Source organism: Perissodus microlepis, chromosome 6, assembly GCF_051167445.1.
Source record: "Perissodus microlepis isolate ML-2025 ecotype Zambia chromosome 6, ASM5116744v1, whole genome shotgun sequence".
In the NCBI taxonomy this organism is placed as follows: Eukaryota; Metazoa; Chordata; class Actinopteri; order Cichliformes; family Cichlidae; genus Perissodus; species Perissodus microlepis.
Genome location: NC_140466.1, coordinates 17,404,818 through 17,422,137, shown reverse-complemented (window position 1 = coordinate 17,422,137; position 17,320 = coordinate 17,404,818). Strand labels below are relative to the sequence as shown.

The 17,320-nt window shown below is 39.5% G+C and overlaps 1 protein-coding gene across 5 annotated transcripts; it reads left to right on the top strand.

Annotated features, from left to right (window-relative positions):
* Nucleotides 1–5,284: 5,284 nt before the first annotated feature.
* Nucleotides 5,285–17,223, top strand: fip1l1b (FIP1 like 1b (S. cerevisiae)). 5 transcript variants are annotated; one of them, XM_084931164.1, is made up of 16 exons: nt 5,285–5,569; nt 5,936–5,990; nt 7,806–7,872; nt 7,981–8,093; nt 8,799–8,863; nt 8,982–9,092; nt 10,059–10,189; nt 10,856–10,974; nt 11,394–11,447; nt 12,793–12,892; nt 13,613–13,769; nt 13,875–13,956; nt 14,580–14,632; nt 14,782–14,971; nt 15,297–15,443; nt 16,615–17,223. In XM_084931164.1, exons 1-16 carry the CDS (start codon nt 5,491–5,493, stop codon nt 16,757–16,759), a joined length of 1,668 nt encoding a protein of 555 aa, XP_084787290.1. In that variant the 5' UTR covers nt 5,285–5,490; the 3' UTR covers nt 16,760–17,223. The 5 variants fall into 5 exon arrangements, with proteins under 5 accessions (XP_084787290.1, XP_084787291.1, XP_084787289.1 ...); XM_084931165.1 differs by having other exon boundaries at nt 14,577–14,632; nt 16,618–17,223; XM_084931163.1 differs by having other exon boundaries at nt 14,577–14,632.
* The last annotated feature ends 97 nt before the right edge of the window (nt 17,224–17,320 follow it).

The window sequence follows — 17,320 nt, the reverse complement described above, 5'->3', positions numbered from 1 at the left end:
CGTATGTCGAGAATTATATATGTATTTGGTGTGTTTGGGTCCTTGTTCATAAGCTGATGATAGCTTTTCGGGAGTGCAATTTCATATTTTATATATTACCATACTAGTATTTGCATTTTAATTGATTTGTAAATAAGCTGAAACCTACAATATAGAAAGATCACACATCCCCCTATCAGCAAGCACTTTGGACTGAGTCAAGCTTTCTGTTTCCTTGTTTCTAGTGTTTGTGCTAAGTTAACCTAACTGCCTGCTGTCTGGAGCTTCATATTTAACAGAAACACATGAAACTGACAGAGATCTTTTCATCTTTTTCCAATAGATGAAAAACTCTAAAATGTCGAACTGTTGTTTGAAACAACAGCAGAGAAAAGTTTTATATTCTGAATTTTCACATTAAAAAAGTTTAAAACAATCTCAGATCTTTTATTTTGCAAGGCCTTAGCTTGAATGAAATGTCCGTAATTAAAGAACAGATGGATCTTTGTATTGCAAAACAAAGAAGGAGAAAATGCCATGTTAAGCTGGCATTGCATCATACTGTTGATATAACCATTTGTTTGATCCAAAGAGATGATGTGGATTGAAAATGTGCCAGGGTGCATATCAGGGGAAGCTAATATCAGCGTGTGTAATTACTGATAGCCCAACGATCGCCCTCTGCTTGGATAAACCCGATTAGGATCGACTAGGCTGTAAGCCTCTCTAATCCACCGTAAGGAGAGAGGGATGGATGCAGGGAGGGAGGAAACTCAGAGAGAGACAGGGTGGCACATAGGGTGAAGGGGAGAAAGGGAAATAAAGATAAACAAGGTGCAAGAGGATGAAAAGCAGACAGGAACAAGACAGAGAGAGAAGAGAGAAGGCAGAGGAATCGTCAGGGAAAAACAGGCGAAGAGAAGCTGCACAGTGTGTCAAAGCAGATCACTGCCTGCAGGAAAAACACAGGCAACAACACAGCAAACTGAACTCCCTCCAAACCGCTTTTATCTCCTTCCACTGTGGTTTTGACCTTTGCCATTGCATCCGAGAGTTCAACCACATTTTATTTTAAATCAAGTTCCTACTCTGTAATGGCAGAGGAGCAGGCTGTTAGATCTGTATCATTTCTCTCAAGAAACAGGACCCTGGCACTGAACCTCGGGGAAGATGTGCTTTTCTAGTTTAAAAGCTGCTTTGTTGTCTTTTTGTCTCAAAAGATGCTTTGCAAGACTTTATCTAATTACGGTCATCTCAGTTAAGTAAATTTGACTTGAAATAGCTCTTGAGTAAATGGAAGGGAAAAGAGAAAAGGGAGAAAAGAGCGTGAAAAGTAGGTGGGGGTATAAAGGAAACAAAGGGAGGGAATGTGATCAGAAAACACAGAGGAGTAACAGACTGGAAGAGAGACGCGTGAGAGGGAGAGAGAGTGAATGAAATAAATGCAATTTCCATGATCAGTTTAAGTTTGAGACCATTAGTCCCTGTACGTGTGTGTGTGTGTGTTTGTGTGGTGTGTGTGTGAATACACCGTAAACTTGGGGGAGCCACACAAAAGCCCACACATATGATGTGATACAGTAGATTCCCGTGATATGAACCCCTGTGTGGTTCTCACATACGGTATGGGGGGAAAAAAATCAATATAATCACAACTATAGTGTTACCATCCCATTTTTCACTCTCCCTGTGAGAGAGAGCATGCACTACATAAAAATGAATTTAATTTCAGCCTCAGATAAACCAGTGAGTGTCAGAACTCAGGCCACGCCTCTGTGTAATTTCCACTGTAAAAACTGAGGGAGAGGGAGAGAATCCACAGATTTCCTTGTCCTTTACTGACAAAGCTAAAGTGGCTCCACTTAACTGGTCAGAGGCCATAAATGCATTAAGAGTTTTCTTTGCATTAGCAGGCAACTTCTTGTGCAAACAACCACAACAGCAATCATGAGAAGTCTTTTCGCTGCTGATGAGTCTGCAGCTGCTTCTTGAGGTTATAAACTTATAAAAGCTCTTTGAGAGAGGCAAAGTTTAAGTCTTTATTCCTTTTCTAAGGCAGGAGCTGATGTGGAGGTATGTTTCTAGTGATATTTGTTTGTCGGCAAGATTACACGAAAACCACCCAGCTGAACTTCATGAAACCTGGTGGAGAAGTGGATAGCGACCAGAGAAATACCTCAATAAATTTTGTTGTGAATCTGGATTACTTTTCTTAAAATTACAATATAGTACATTGGCTTTGGTGAAGAGCTCTTGTGTTTTTAGAACCTCTGGCTTACACATAACATTGTTTAACATCATTTATTTATTGCTTATAATTTGCATTAGTAACAACTTACTTGCTATAAACCAAAAAATAAAGAATACAGATAAAATAGTCCAAAACTAAGAAATAATAACGTTAAAATTGTGCTTTATTGAAGTAGCCTGCATAAGGAAATGTACTTAGTTGCTTCTACTGCTGTTCCAGAGATGGCTTAGCTGTAAAACTAGCATTGTCCTTGGAAAACCTGCAATTTTGCCCTCACAACTTCTTTGTGTTTTAGTTTTTTATGATTACCTTGTCCAGTGAAGTTTCACTTCTATCAAAGCCAGCTAGAGTCAGGGAAATGCATGAACAACTTACTGTCCAGAATAGACTTTGAAATACTTTGGTATAGCTGCTATCTTTATTCATTTTTGCAGCATATCAAAGTAGTATAAGCTGAACATTCAGCCTTGCTGAATGTCTGAATAGGAGCAAACCCCTGCAGTGAGATTCTACAGTCTTGCAGAAACATTTCCAAAAGAGTGGAGGCTGTTCTACAAATGGAAGAGTGCTCATCTTCACAAAGAATATCTACATGTCCATGCACTTTTGTAAAATATATTCAGGGGTGCTTCCCTGGCTTTTTGTAGGTAAAAGGTATCCTTAGAAGTGTATAACTTTATTTATAATAAAACTGTGTAATACATTAGTTGGCTTATATATTCAAATCTTCAAAATAATAAAGGTCTAAACATATTTCAGTGGAAGCCAGTACCACCTTTACCTCTGGCTACACATTTTTCCATGGATAGACAGAAGCCAACAGATTATGAGAAACATCAAAACATTTCGAAGGACTGAATAGTTCAGCTGAAAACACATTACACTATATTAAGTGTGGCATCCCATGATATACTAAAAACAAAAGTAGATTTATTTATGTCAATTTACCAGGCGGTAATGCAAACAAATGGGAGGCTGAAGCGCCTACATGGCCTTTTACACGAGGTACAGTGTGTGCCCCAGGCCACTGGCTGTACTACCTTCAGACTCAAACACAACTTTCTTAAACAGATCAGGCACTTTGATCATTTACAGCATAAGTGCAGGGGGGAGCTAATTTAATGAACGATGAAAGCACCATGGTAAGACGTGACACTGAGCCTTTGTGCAGGACAAGGAGCTTGAAAATCGCTCAGCTAAATGGAGTACACAGTGGTTTTTTAAATCATCTGGACATGTGCTTATCCTGCTCTGCTATGCTTCGCATGTGGTGAGGCCCTGAGGGGCTTCATTTTCCCCAATGCTTGTGGAGATAGGAATATGAGAAAATTTGCTACCAGGGTTTCAATCAATAACAACACTTATACTTTCTTTAATAAGATGAAAAATGTAAAGCACATTGCACAAGTCTTATGCCAACCCTAGTTTTGTAAATTTTTGCTTCCAGGTGCCAGACTTCCTTCTTATTCTTTAAAGTGGTGCTGTTCAATACTTTTGTTCAACACTGCGCTTTCCGGGGGGGTTTCTGTGGACATTGGCTGCTTTTTCACCAATATTCAGTCCAGGCTTTGTGTCTGGCCTTTATCAGGTAAATGTGTTATGTCAACACATAACGAAATCTTCGCAGAGAAGCTAAGATCAGATAATAAGCCGTATGCTTTGGCACTTTGGTAACTTGAAGCCTGTCAAAAACCACAAAATTTGTTCCCATTTATGAAGCGCAAGTATGTAAGTTCAATAAGGAAGATTAGTATTGACTCATCTGTCTGCTTTCCTACGTGGTTGGCTGTCAGTCTATTCTTTACATCACTTCCATTTTCCCACGCTGTAAAACTCAATGCTGACATCATTGCTTTAGTCCAGTCATCTTTCTACCAATCAGCCTCCACTCTATGTACTTTACATTGCACTGGGCATCTTTCATTCTTCCTTGCAGACTCCTTCATGCAACCCACCTCCTCCCCAATTCCGCCTCATGCAAACCACTCATCCAAGCCTCCATCTTATCTTCACCACCACGAGAGTCTAGACTGCGGAGCGAAAAACTTGACATAACTCAGGATATGTGCAGGGTATCCATTAAAACCATTTGAGGAAACTGGAATAGAACAGTAAAAAAATAATAAGTGGAATAAGTGGCAGGCCTAAAAAACTCTCTACAGCAGATGAACAGTATCTGAACACCATGTCCTTAAGAACTAGAAGAAAATCTCACAAAGACCTGACCCAGGAGCTGAGAGTTGCATCTGGCCTCTTCAGAAATGTTCTCAGTGGAAGGGCAGATAGCAAGAAGCCTTTCTTAGTGAAGGAAGGGAAGAGAAACAGGGACAAAAGGCTGAGGTATGCAAGATTACATGAGAACTGGACTGAAAATTAGTGGCAACAGATCTTTTGGAGTGATGAATCCAAATTTGAAAATTTTGATTGGAATTCTCACTATGTACAGAGGAGGTCAGGAGAGAGGTACAGCAGTGAGTCTCTAGGGCCAACTATAAAACATGATGGAGGCTCTGTCTGTCTGACTGGCATCGGCTTTATTTCTCATAATAACGATGATCCCAAGTACAGTGCCAACGCAGTAACAGTATACCTGGATTCAAAAACACAGAAGGATCATCATCAGTCATGGATTGGCCTCCCCAGAACCCAAACCTCAACATCATTGAAGTAGTGTGGGATCATCTTCACAGAGAACGGAATAAAAAGGCAGCCAACATCTGCAGAAGAGCTTTAAATGCCCTTCAAGTTGTACTGAGTAATAAAGTTTATCATAGCAAAGTTTCACTTTCTCCTAAAAGAAAAGCAGAGCTGGAAAAGAGATTGAAGAAGCACTTTTGGACATGCATTTGGTGGTTACTTTGAAAAATAATCTAACTAATTGTTACAGCACAAAATAACGTTTTATTTAATTCTCCTGAAAGTTAAACCGCCATCATTCCTGTTACTGAATTTTAGATTTTCTTTCACTGTTCACGTGTTAAAAAAAAGCGACATAAAAAAAAAGGAGCCGTTATTCTGCCCGCTGGGGGCGCTGTGTTTTCTCCTATCACTCTTGACATTAGCGGGGTGCCACCAATCTCTTCCGGGTTCACTCCGACTCGCAAAGGTTGGAAATGAACCTATGAAGACATAATTTATGTACATAACCACGTTTCCCCGATAAAGGGAGAAGTTGTACTGTTATTTTTGCACCTGTGAGCTTTATTGAAGCTTGTAGCTGTTGAAGCCGCTGCTGGTTTAGCTCTCCGTGTAAGTTGAACATGTCTGCGGAGGAAGCTGACAAAACAGCCACCACTGATGCCAGCGCCGGAGACGAGGAGGAGGAATGGCTGTATGGAGGTAAAAACAACCACCTGACGTCCGCAGAAACGGTTCCTTCGAACCGACAGAGACGTGGAACACGATCTCTCTCGCTATGTTCCTAATTAACTGCTAACCAACAGATATCACTGTGCGCTATCCCGTTAATCACGAGTGTTAGCCTGGAAGCTAAGCTAGCAGCGGGTTTTTGGTCGGCCTGTTGTGGCTGCACCGCTCGAGTCAAATCATTTGAGTGTTACTCTGGCTTGTTATAACGTTTAACTGGACTATGAAGTGGCGTATGTATTTTCTGCAGCTCACCTTGTTAGTTTTAAAACAAAACTTTAGTTAAATATATATTAGATAACGATAAATGAACTCAGTTGCTTTTAATTTCTGTTCCAGATGAGTCGGAGAGCAAAGACGAGGATGAGGAAGCCAAGCTGAACGCTGCTGTCAGGTAACTATAATTCAGTCTTAGTCTGGATTTAAAACAACAAAACCCTCTGTGTGTAACACATTTCAGGGTCAACGAGCGTTGGCAAAGTAACTAGCAAAGGTAATATAGTTCAGTACATCTATCACTTCTCACGAACTCTAGAAGTATTTAAATTTTTAATAATTTTTAGATTTATTGAGGTGGATTTCAGCTAATGCTGTATCCCTGGGGAGGGACTTTTGCCGCCTTTTGCTGTCAGAACTGCTTTAGTTCTTTGTGGCGTAGATTCAGCAAAGTGATGGATGAATTCATCTGAGATTTTGGTCCATGTTGACTTCATGACATCACACAGTTGCTACTGATGAATCGCTGTACATCCATGAGAATCTGATGAGATATAGGTAGGCTGTATCCTACCTGAGAACCTCAGGTAGAATATGGTGTTTAAATAATGCTCAGTTGGTGTTATGGGAGCCAAACTAAAAATATCTCCCACTCCATTACATCACTAACAACGCTAAGCGGCAGCTACAAGGCAGGATTTGTCAATGCTGTCATGATATTCGTGCCTACCATCTGAATGTTGCAGCAGAAACCAATTCTTTGGTTGGTTATTTGGTTATATGATGTACTGCTGCCGTCCTCAGCTTGAATCAACCCGACCATTTACCTTTGACCTTTGGCATTGAGAGAACTGGATAGTTCTTTCTTTATTTTCCCAAGTCCATTCTCTGTAAACCCTAGAAATGGTTGTATGGGAAAATCCCAGTGGATTTCTGAAATCAGCCATGTCATGCTCCCAAACTAAAATCACATGCTAGATGCATTTACTGCTATGTGATTGGCTGATTAGATTGCTTTACATCTAGTATGTTAGAATATTATTGAAAAGAGAAAATTATGAGGATGTTGTTTGTCAGTCGTTAAAGCTACACATCATCTCTTCATTTATACTCTGCTACATGTGCTGCAGATGCTGATGGCACTATTGCTGCTGTCATAGATTCATTGATCCTACAGGGGGAAACTCTGTTACAGCAGCAGCACAAAGAATAAAATTAGTGTAATTTAATCTAATCTTGTTTAGTAAAGGTACCTCTGGCTCATAGTGAATGCTTTATAATGACACCATTATTAAATTATACTCAGCCTTAGACAGATTTATCGAACATATCTGTGACAGGCCAAAAATAATTTTGGCTTATTGATATATCATCACTTGGGCTCCACATAACATACAGACATCTTACAGTTACATTATGTGCTTAAATTTGAATAACAAAAGTGGTTAAACATATTTAAAAAAACAAAAAAGGCAGCAGGTCACATGAGTATGTGTACATATCTAGTTTAATTAAAAGCTACTAAGGGAGACTTAAAAACAAACTAATAGTCTTTTGAAACATAATTTTCTCCTATTTTTTTTTTTAACATACAGATAGATAATAGGACAAAATGTAACACCTTGAACTCTACAGTGAGGTCATGCTGTGGCAGCTTTATGTTTGAAGTGACATTTTGGTGGCATGTTTTGTTTTTCTAATACTTGTTTTCTTTAAGATAAGGGTCACTGCAAGTAAATATAGTGTATAGGATAGTGATAATAAGTTATCCTTTGATTAAATTTTTCTTCCTTATTAGAATGGCCTCTGTTAGGATGTCAGTGCTCTGATGACTGAATAGTTTAAAGAGTATGAAAATGATGCAAATCAGATGTTGTGGCCTTCACAGTCACCAGATCTCCACCCAGGTGAAAAACTTTGTGAGATTTTGGACCCAGAAACTTTGGACTGAGAATAAATTTTATATTTGGTCTGTTGTGTCTGTTTTTTTCAGTGCCCCTGCTGATGCTTCAACAGATGATGCTGCTGCGCACGCTACAGGAAATGGAGTTGCGTCTGAGGTGTGTAGCTTACATGCACAGTTTCAATAATTTTTGTTTGTTTTTATTACAAACTTATTTCCAACTCAATGAATGTTTCTTGTGTTGTTTTTACTTCTGGATTTTCAGGCCACAGGTGAGGCTACAGGCGAGGATGTGGAGAGCGACAGCGACAGCGATGATGACGACGATGATGTCCGTGTCACGATTGGAGACATAAAAACCGGAGCGCCACAGTACACGTACGTTTGAGGCAAATTGTGTTGTTGTACATATTTTTACAGTTTGTGGCTGGTTTATATAAAAGCTGCTGGGTGAGGTTTCTGATTTGGAGATGGCTCATCACCTTGCTTGTACCTTCCTTGTGATGTAGCGTGGTGGTGTCAGCATCGTGCTCTGTGGGGTGCTTCTCAGTAGCAGGAGCAGGAAAACTATTTAGAATTTAACAAATAAATATTTCAAAAAGAACCTCGAAGCAAACCTCACAATGCAGTAACTTTAGATTAGACTATCAGTGCCACAGTAAATGTAAGGAAACTACGAACGTGGAGTCGCTTCAGGAAAATTCTGACTGTCCTTGAGTCTCTGAAATAAACAGAGATCCCAATTGAACATTTGTGAAGAGATCTGTAAGCTCCTCCTGAGAGGATCTGCCAGGAAGAATCTCAAATGTCATAATGACTTGATATGGAATCCTAATGAGTGAGTCAACACTAGCTGTTTGTACTACAAGCTTCTTAATGCTTTGACATGGCGGAGTTAATGGACTTTTTGATCCACTTATAAAACAGGATGCTTCAGTGAACACATAAGTTCAAGTGAGCTATCAACAGCTAAATAAATCAATTTGCTGAAAAACTGAAAGGGTAATGTGAATATGGTAATTGTAATTTGAAGTTTATGTTGGGATGTTTCATTCAGTCTTAATACTGTTGTTTTCCTCCCAGAACTTATGGAGCCCCACCTGTCAACCTCAACATCAAATCAACAGGCTCCAGACCTTATGGACAAGGTGTCGTTCTCTACTGGCTTAATCTCTTTTTTCCTGAATAAAAACATACAATAAAGACAGTTTGCCTGTTTCATTACTGTAATGTCTTCTTGTAACTTGTTGTATTGTTTATTTTCAGTTTCCGCAAAGCTGAAGGGAGTGGATCTCGATGCACCTGGAAACATTAACGGTGTTCCAGTGCTAGAGGTGGACATGGAGTCTTTTGAAGAGAAACCATGGAGGAAACCAGGTGCGTGTGTGCTTGTGTCTGTGTCTTTGCTTTTATAGACAAAATATTTAAAAGCCAGAGGCTGCCTCCAAAAGTGAGTAAATAAGCATTTTATATCATATGGAGAAAAAATAAATGTCTTACAAATTTCATTTTTACTACCGATCTCTCTCTTTTTAAATGCTTTTTATTGTGTTAGAAATCAAACACACAATTTTTTTTTTTTACTCTACTGATCCCCCTTCCCAAAAAATATTCTATAGTAGAACAGCTCCAGCTAAAATGACCGAAAGAAAACATTGAGTCTACGAGATCTAGGTAGAAGAATTAAAACTTGCAAGATTTCCGTAGGTGAATCTATGAAAAGATTGTAAACAGTAGCCTGCTGTGGTGTTTGTCTCTGGAGCCATCATCTTTCCACTTTCTGTAGCTGTACGACTCATGGTTGCCTACCCTGTTGGTCTTCCAAGTATTGCCAGCCTTAACAAAACGCTACATGGTGGAGGCACTCTTGCTTTGTGGTCATTAACACCCTCTAATCAGAGCCTAAAATGACTAGCGTGGTTGTGCATTAGTCCTATGCACAGCTCTGCAGACCATTGTCTACATTTTGTATCTGCTTAATGTCACTGTCTGTGACAAGCAGAAGTCACTGCTCCTTTTATCTTTTGCATCAAGTCTGTAGTAGAGATTTTCTTAATATTTTAGACACCACATTGTGCAAGTTGCAGGATGTTTGCTGTTTAGTACACAAATATGACCATGTGTCTCAAATTCCATTCCATAGTCCATAATTGTTAGTCAACAGAAATATGGTATTAATTTTTTAAACTGGTTGCTATTCCTTCCTTTTTGAAAATTGCAAGGTTGACATCGTGGATCCAGTCTTAGCCAAATCTGTAAATCCATATTTGCTCCTCAGTAAAAAAAGAAGAAAAGAAAAAGAAAATCAGAGCATGTGCATGTTTTTGTTTTTTTTCTATGTAGGAGCCGATCTGTCAGACTACTTCAACTATGGGTTCAATGAAGACACATGGAAGGCTTACTGTGAAAAACAGAAGAGGCTGCGTATGGGCCTGGAGGTCTCTACAGTTGGCTCAGTGACAAGCAAGATCACTGTAAGATATCACTGCACCACTGCTGGCTCTGTCTTTGTTTGTTTTTGTACTTCAGCTCCTGCTTCCACCAACCCTCAGTTTCTTTTTGAGCATTTTATTTCACTTTATACAACGTGTAAATGCCTAAACGTTAGCAGATCTAACGGCTAAATGTTTCATAGCTGTTCCATACAGGTCACAGGGCTACGTAACTTAAAGGGGAAAGCTGTCTGACCTCACTACATGTTTTAGCTTTTGTCTTCAGTTAACCACCAACGCAGAGCATGTGGTAATGTGGATAAATGAGTAAAGGCTTGCATTTTTAGGAGGCAGGTTCTACAGGGCGTTCGCACAGGAAGCGATTAGCAATGTGGTAGCAACCAGAGTCAGTGACATACTTTGATGTCAGTTGACCTACAGGGGAAAGAACAAAGACATTTATGTCATGTTATTTTTGTATCTAGGTATTTTGCTGGAAATCTACCAGCATCTGAATTTTAATTGTAAGAAATATAGCCAATATGTTTCCAAAAACATGCAGCTACACAGTGACTTCAAACCCATGATGACAAATTTAGAATTTTGTGTACTGTTGCATGACCATTGCTTGACCGTATCTACTTTAAAATCAGCACCCTTGTTCTCCTTCAGAAGACACATGAATTTTTTTGTGTGGCTCTTTTCCAGGTTCAGCAGGGCAGAACTGGTAATGAAAAAGACATGCCCAGTTTGCCAGTTCACACCTCAAAGCCAGACTTCACATCTCCTGTCAACTTGTATAAGTCTGCTGTCAGTCAGGTCACCAGGTAAGACTCCTGCCTCTACATTCACATGTTTAATATTTGGTAGAGAAACACACTTACAGTTTTTCAGTAGAGGTTAAGCGCACAGTGAAGTACAGAATCCAGTTATGGGGCTAGGGAAGGTTGGATGAAGATGCTTAAAACAACCACATACAGTTAACTGGCCATCTTTAACGGAAGGACGAGGAGTAAATTGTTGATGGTTTTGGTACAAGAAAGTTAAAATTTCATCAGTTTATTGTGTTAACAGTTTTTAAATCCAACATTTGCAGGCACCATCTTGGGTCATAAGGAGACACAAACACACTGGGCCACTTCCAGAATAATCACCAGTGTGCCTGTGGTTAAAATGAGGCGCCTTCCCATGGTTTTTATTATGTGTGTTACTCTCATTACCCCTGTCCTTTGTCTCAAAATGGTAGGATCTCTCCCCCTCAGTGGACTGGCCCGCCTGCTCAGGACATGTCTTATTATACGTAAGTGGGCATGGCCTTGTCCCTCCGAGGTTAAGGGGGCCTGATGGGAAATGCATAGATGTTTAAGGAATGGGCTTCTCTGGGTGCTTTTGAAGCCTCAAAGACAGCTTGATTTTCACCCTTGTTTCTTTCTGTTTGTGTAGTTGACTTGCATGTGTCTTTGTAGCTTTACAGCTTAAGCAAAAGAGAAGAAATACTAACAGCAGGCCAGTTAACTATGTGAGGTTCTCATATCATATTAAAAATGTTAGTTTCATTAATAATGATATTTATTTTAGTTGTATTGTAACAGTATCAGAAACTAGTTTAATTTTATATTTTAAAGTTAAACCTCCTAGGACCTGGTGTATGTGGACATCACATTTTGGGTTGTCTAGACAAAAATACTAAATTGTGCTCTACAAGGGCCTGATATCCACTTACGGGGACATTATCTTGCCACTGTTCTATCAAAATTTAAAACAAGTGTCCTCATTTGTGGATCTCATTTTTCTCATAAGCAAAAATCAGGTAATTCTTTGTTTTACATTCATCGGGTCCCAATCAGCCCAAATAGCAAAGAGAAATTGAAAATGCATGCCATGAAAGAGTTCGGGTCTTAGGAGGTTAAAGCTAATAAAAATGACAAATACTTTCAACACAAATAGGTGGAAAATCCATTTAAAGATGTCTTCTCTTTTTAAACCACTATTTTCTTAAGTGTGTTCTTTAATGGTGTTATAGTTTTTATCTGAGACCCAAAAGGCTGATTTAACCAAGCGTAAAACGAAAGTTACAAATTGTTTTAGATCTAAACTTTGGCTGATTGTTGCAGATATGATGGTGTCATGGTGGCTCTGCAGCTAATTGAATTTTAATTTCAGTTAGAATGATGGCTTCTGCTGATTTATCAAAACAAGATAATCGAAATAAAACAATAATTGTGCCAAATTTTGTTGTGTTGTAATGCTCTAAAAGTCCTACATCACTTCTTGGCAAATTCAAATTTACTTATAATTTAACATAAAAATTAAATTAATAATGTTTATCTCTAAATTTAAGAAGAAAGTGTGAGTATTCATGGTAAGTAGCCTTTATCTCAGTGTTGTTGTTTTTGCCATAGTTAATGAGTACTGTCGTTATGTATGCTGGTAAAACAGCGTACATAACGATACGTACCCCAGGTTTACTAAATTACCAGACAGAAACTGACACTTTTTGGTGAATTTGGCTTGTAGTTTATTTGCTCATTATTTTTGACTGTAGTACATTTGAAAGTAGCTGGAGCCCATTTTCTTTGGATCCTGCTCGGTACCTTAATGTACATTTTTAAAAAATTGCCTTTTTTTTTTTTTTTTTTTTTAAGGAAATCGAGCGGCACAATCGATGTGATTGGTGGACAGTTGGCAACTATCAGCAGAGTTGAGGGTCGACGCCGACATAATCTAGAGGGCAACAATATTCAGGTACAAGCAAAAACAGAAACTCACAAGAAAAACCTCCAGTTATAGTTTGTTTATGCGTCTTTCACAGTGAACATAAGGCCTGATTTAGATTTCTGTGGGGAGTCTTTTTGTAACCTACATAAGTGGCCAGCATTGTTGTTGGCATTTATGCTCGTGCTGGTGTGTTAATTATCTTGTGGTCGCGCCCCAGTGTTTTATATGCACACCCAGCCGATAGAAACAAATAAAATGCTTGGACTTTTTTCCCTTCATGGATTCCCACTCTTTGTTGTGGGTTTTTGTTTTGTTTTTCATTTTTAGAGGCAAACATTTTTTCTTCTTTGTATGTTCCCTCACATCCATTAGGATGGTTTCAGCAATCTCCCTCCAGGAATTTGCTGACATTTGTGAGTCCTTCTATGAATCGTATTCCTTATACTGAGCAGTGATTGTTATTCTCTCACTGATGAACTCAAAAATCAGCAGGGAAAAAGTAACTGGAAATGCAAAGGGGAGGAATCGACAGTACTGACAGTAGTTCGGCACTTTGTCCACCTGACATGTTTCTAGTGAGGTGCACACTGGGTTACGCCTCAGGATTTTAGAAGACTTTGTGGTTACAGAGTATGGCAAACTCAACTTCTGATAGCATCAGTCAGCTGTTTTTAGTATGTCGACAGACATTAAAACTGTGTGATGTTTGCTCTCTGTGTTCCTCCTCATCTCTCTGTTGTTGTGCAGGTAATCTCTGAGCACTCGACATCAGAGGCTGAGCCTGCTCCTGCTAAGATTCCCACATTCTTCCCTCCCGGACCACTTCCTCCAAATATTCCCCCACCGCCATTTCTCCCTCCGCCACCAAACGTCAGTACTGCACCTCCACTCATCCCCCCACCCAGTAAGTTCAGTTTTCTGTTTATCGTCATTATCATTATTATCATTATTATTGTTATGCAATATTTTCAGCATGTTTACTCTCTTCACTCCTTCTGCTTCTTTGTAGGGTTGCCCATTACTGTCCCTCCTCCTAGTTTTCCTCCACCAACTAGTGGGCCTCCTCCTTCTATCATCCCCACTATGGACAGGTAATGCGTCTGCACACACATGCACACAGTTGCAGTTCAACTCTAGCACTTTAAATATGGATGTTTTTAAAGCTAGTGCAACATCATAATGTATAGCTTGAAAACAACTTGACATAACATAAATATAGACATGTATTCACAAGTGTTTTCAGCTGCATTTTACACCTGTGCACACACTTTAAGTCCGTTTTCTTCTTTTTACTACCCCAAACATGTGCACTGGTGCACTGACCCTGCAATTCAGTGACACTTTGCTTTGGCCTTTTTTTTTTTTTTTTTTTTTTTTTTTTTTTTGGTGCAAAGTTTAAAGTAAAAAAAAAAAACCCCCCCCCCCCCACACACACACACACACACACACACACACACACACACACACTTAGTTATTCAAGCTGTGCAACCTTGGGGTAATGTGTAAGGAAACACAGCCTCATGTTTTTTAATGTGTTTTCATTCAGTTCTAAAACTTGAGAAAAGGTATGATGACTATATAACGAAACATATCAATGCCATTTGGTGCTGCATGATTTTGTTTGAACAGTAATCGTTGCGTCAGTGAAAAGGACAACACACGCACACACATACACACTGAAGTAATGTTTCCTTTCTGTGTGTATTCGAAGCAGCCATCCAGGAGGTTATGATGGACGCTCTGTTCCTCCGTATCCGTTTCCTCAAGGTACAGACCAATGTAATCTGGTGCTGTCAGTGACAGATGTGGCAAACGCTACGAAAATGCATGTTGATGCATACATTTGCACCATCACCATTTGTAGTTACATATTTTTATTTAAATGAACTCCACCTTTCCCTTTCATTTGTTTTCAGGTGCTTACCCTCCCCCCATGGTTGGAGGTGTGCCTCCTCCTTGGCCTCCGATGATAGATAACTCCAAACCTTGGGATTATTATTCCCGCCGAGATGACAAAAGAGACAAGGACAGAGAAAGACCCAGAGAGAGGACACATGAGCGGGAACGAGAGAGGGAGCACAGCCCTTCAGCTATGAGCTACACCAGGTGCACCAGCGGGACAAAAACAGTAGTGAATGGGCTGCTGGGGGATTTGAATGGCATCTGTAAAGCCACAGAAAGGGATAAACAAATAATTTGAGCAGTTTGTTTTCAGCTGTTCGTGGGTATTGGTGTATCAGTGATCATACATATAGTCGTCACGCGGTTGTCAAACTCATCACAAATGTTACCGAGAGCACAGACAGAGAAGCTTATACTAATAAACAACATCTAGGAGAGAAATCTATGTTAAGACGCTTTCTTTAAACAGAGACTGAGTTGTTTTATATGTAAATGAAGTAAATTCTTCTTTCCTTTTCGTCTTCTACAGCGACGAGGAGCGGTATCGGTACCGTGATTATCAAGAGCGTGGTTACGCAGAACGCCACCGTGACCGTGCAAGCCGGGAGAAAGAGGAAAGACACAGAGAGAGGCGGCACAGAGAGAAAGAAGAGGGGCGCCACAAATCCTCACGCAGGTAATTGAACACAGTTTTTCTTTCACCCCTGTTGTGTAACTAGTTTATTTGCCAAACTGGAACATTTTATTTATTGGTTAGTTTTCTGGTCTTTTAAAAGTGAAAGCCTGTCACATAGTTGACGCTGATGAAAGTTGCTCTCTGTTTTATTTATTGGGCTTAGTTTAACTCCTGTAAATACTATAAATGGATACTTTATGTAAATATTCATGCATTTCTGCAGACAATGAATTTTTATTCTGGAGGTTCTGTGGTTTCCTGTTCAGGCCAATCATATATGAGCAGGCAAAAAAGGGATTGCATTAAGTAAACTCTATTGCAATTTTTAAATTTTTTTTTATTTTTTTTATTTTTTATTATTATTATTTTTTTAGAACTAATGAATAATATCTGTATCCTTAAACACTGATCACTGGGAGGAACAGGAAGTATTAGTCCTGATACACACCGACTAAACCAGAAGCCCTAAAATATTGGCTGTTATTGCGTAGACAACACACACAGGGTTCCAAGATGATTGGACTTTTAATCACGTAGCGTTGGTGTTCTAGAGCTAAGCTTATGTTGTGAAATGAAATGTAAACATGTGAGTTAAACAGAAATATTTTAGCTTTTACGAATTTTCAGTTGTTACATATGAAAGCAGAGTTTAAACTAAAAGAAGTAGCAGCTCACGAAGTGTTAGTTTTATCGAGATCTGTCCTTCTAAAACGTTGAGAGATTCAGTGTTTTTAAACAATTAAAAAGTCAGCTGTAAACTGAAGTCACAGAGCTAACATCAGCAGTCGTAGACATCTCATTAACAACAACCCCCCCCCAAGAATTTTCAGACAATTTGCTGTCGTCATTAAAAATGTCATATGTGTGATATGAGGATCGAAATATCAGAGGAACAAAATTGATCAACTGACAAACCCAGAAAATATGAAGGTTTTTAATACTTTATTTTCTTTCCACCTCTCCGCCCTGTCTAACCCACGGTTCCTCTCTTCATTCTCCTTTGTCTTTGCCCTCTCGTCTCTATTTCTCTTCTTCTCACCTTTCATCTGTATTGATCTCAACCTTTTTTTGTCCGTGTGTCTTTCTCACCTCCTCTTCCTTCCCATCTCCTTACACCTGCCCTTCTCTTCCGATCATTTTTTTCTCTCCTGTCCTCTTCACCTTTCATTAGCAGCAGTAGCAGGAGGAGGCACGACAGCGAGGAGGGGGACAGCCACAGACGGCACAAACACAAGAAGAGCAAGAGGAGCAAGGAGGGCAAAGAGGCCAGCGAGGAGATCAGCGCAGACCAAGAGAATCAGGAAGCCATGGAGTAGCGATGACCACTTCCCATCTTTCATCCCTTCATTTGTCTCCATGCTGACCAGAAAGGGAGAAAATGAACGAGAGACCAAGAAAACCAGAAAGTGGCTGAGTGACAGATGGCCCTGTCACTCTCCTCTCCATCAGTCTCCATTCTCCTCCACCCTGCTGTCGTTCACCCTCACCATCACTTCAGAATAAATGGAGCAAAGGAGAAGGAGGAATGGTCATTCTCCTAACCCATCTTTTCCATCTGATCAGGCAAAACATCATTTGGTCTTTAACCACATTTTTCTCTCTGCCCCTTCTTTCAGAGCACTGCTGTAAATTAGGCTCAAAGATTTCACTGTATAGTCGCTATGATCAGCAGAATTTGCTCTTCTTCTGTTGTTTGTATGTTGTCCATTTGTTCTTGTCCCCAATGAAGACTTCCTTAGAAAGCTGTCAGTTAAGTTCAATTAAACACTTTTTGATAAGATGTCTTTTTGTGACTTTCTTGGAATAAATACTTGTCTACTGTTTTCATTTCTCCAGAGCCTAATAATGTTTATCATTTTTAATTTTATAGTCTCGCC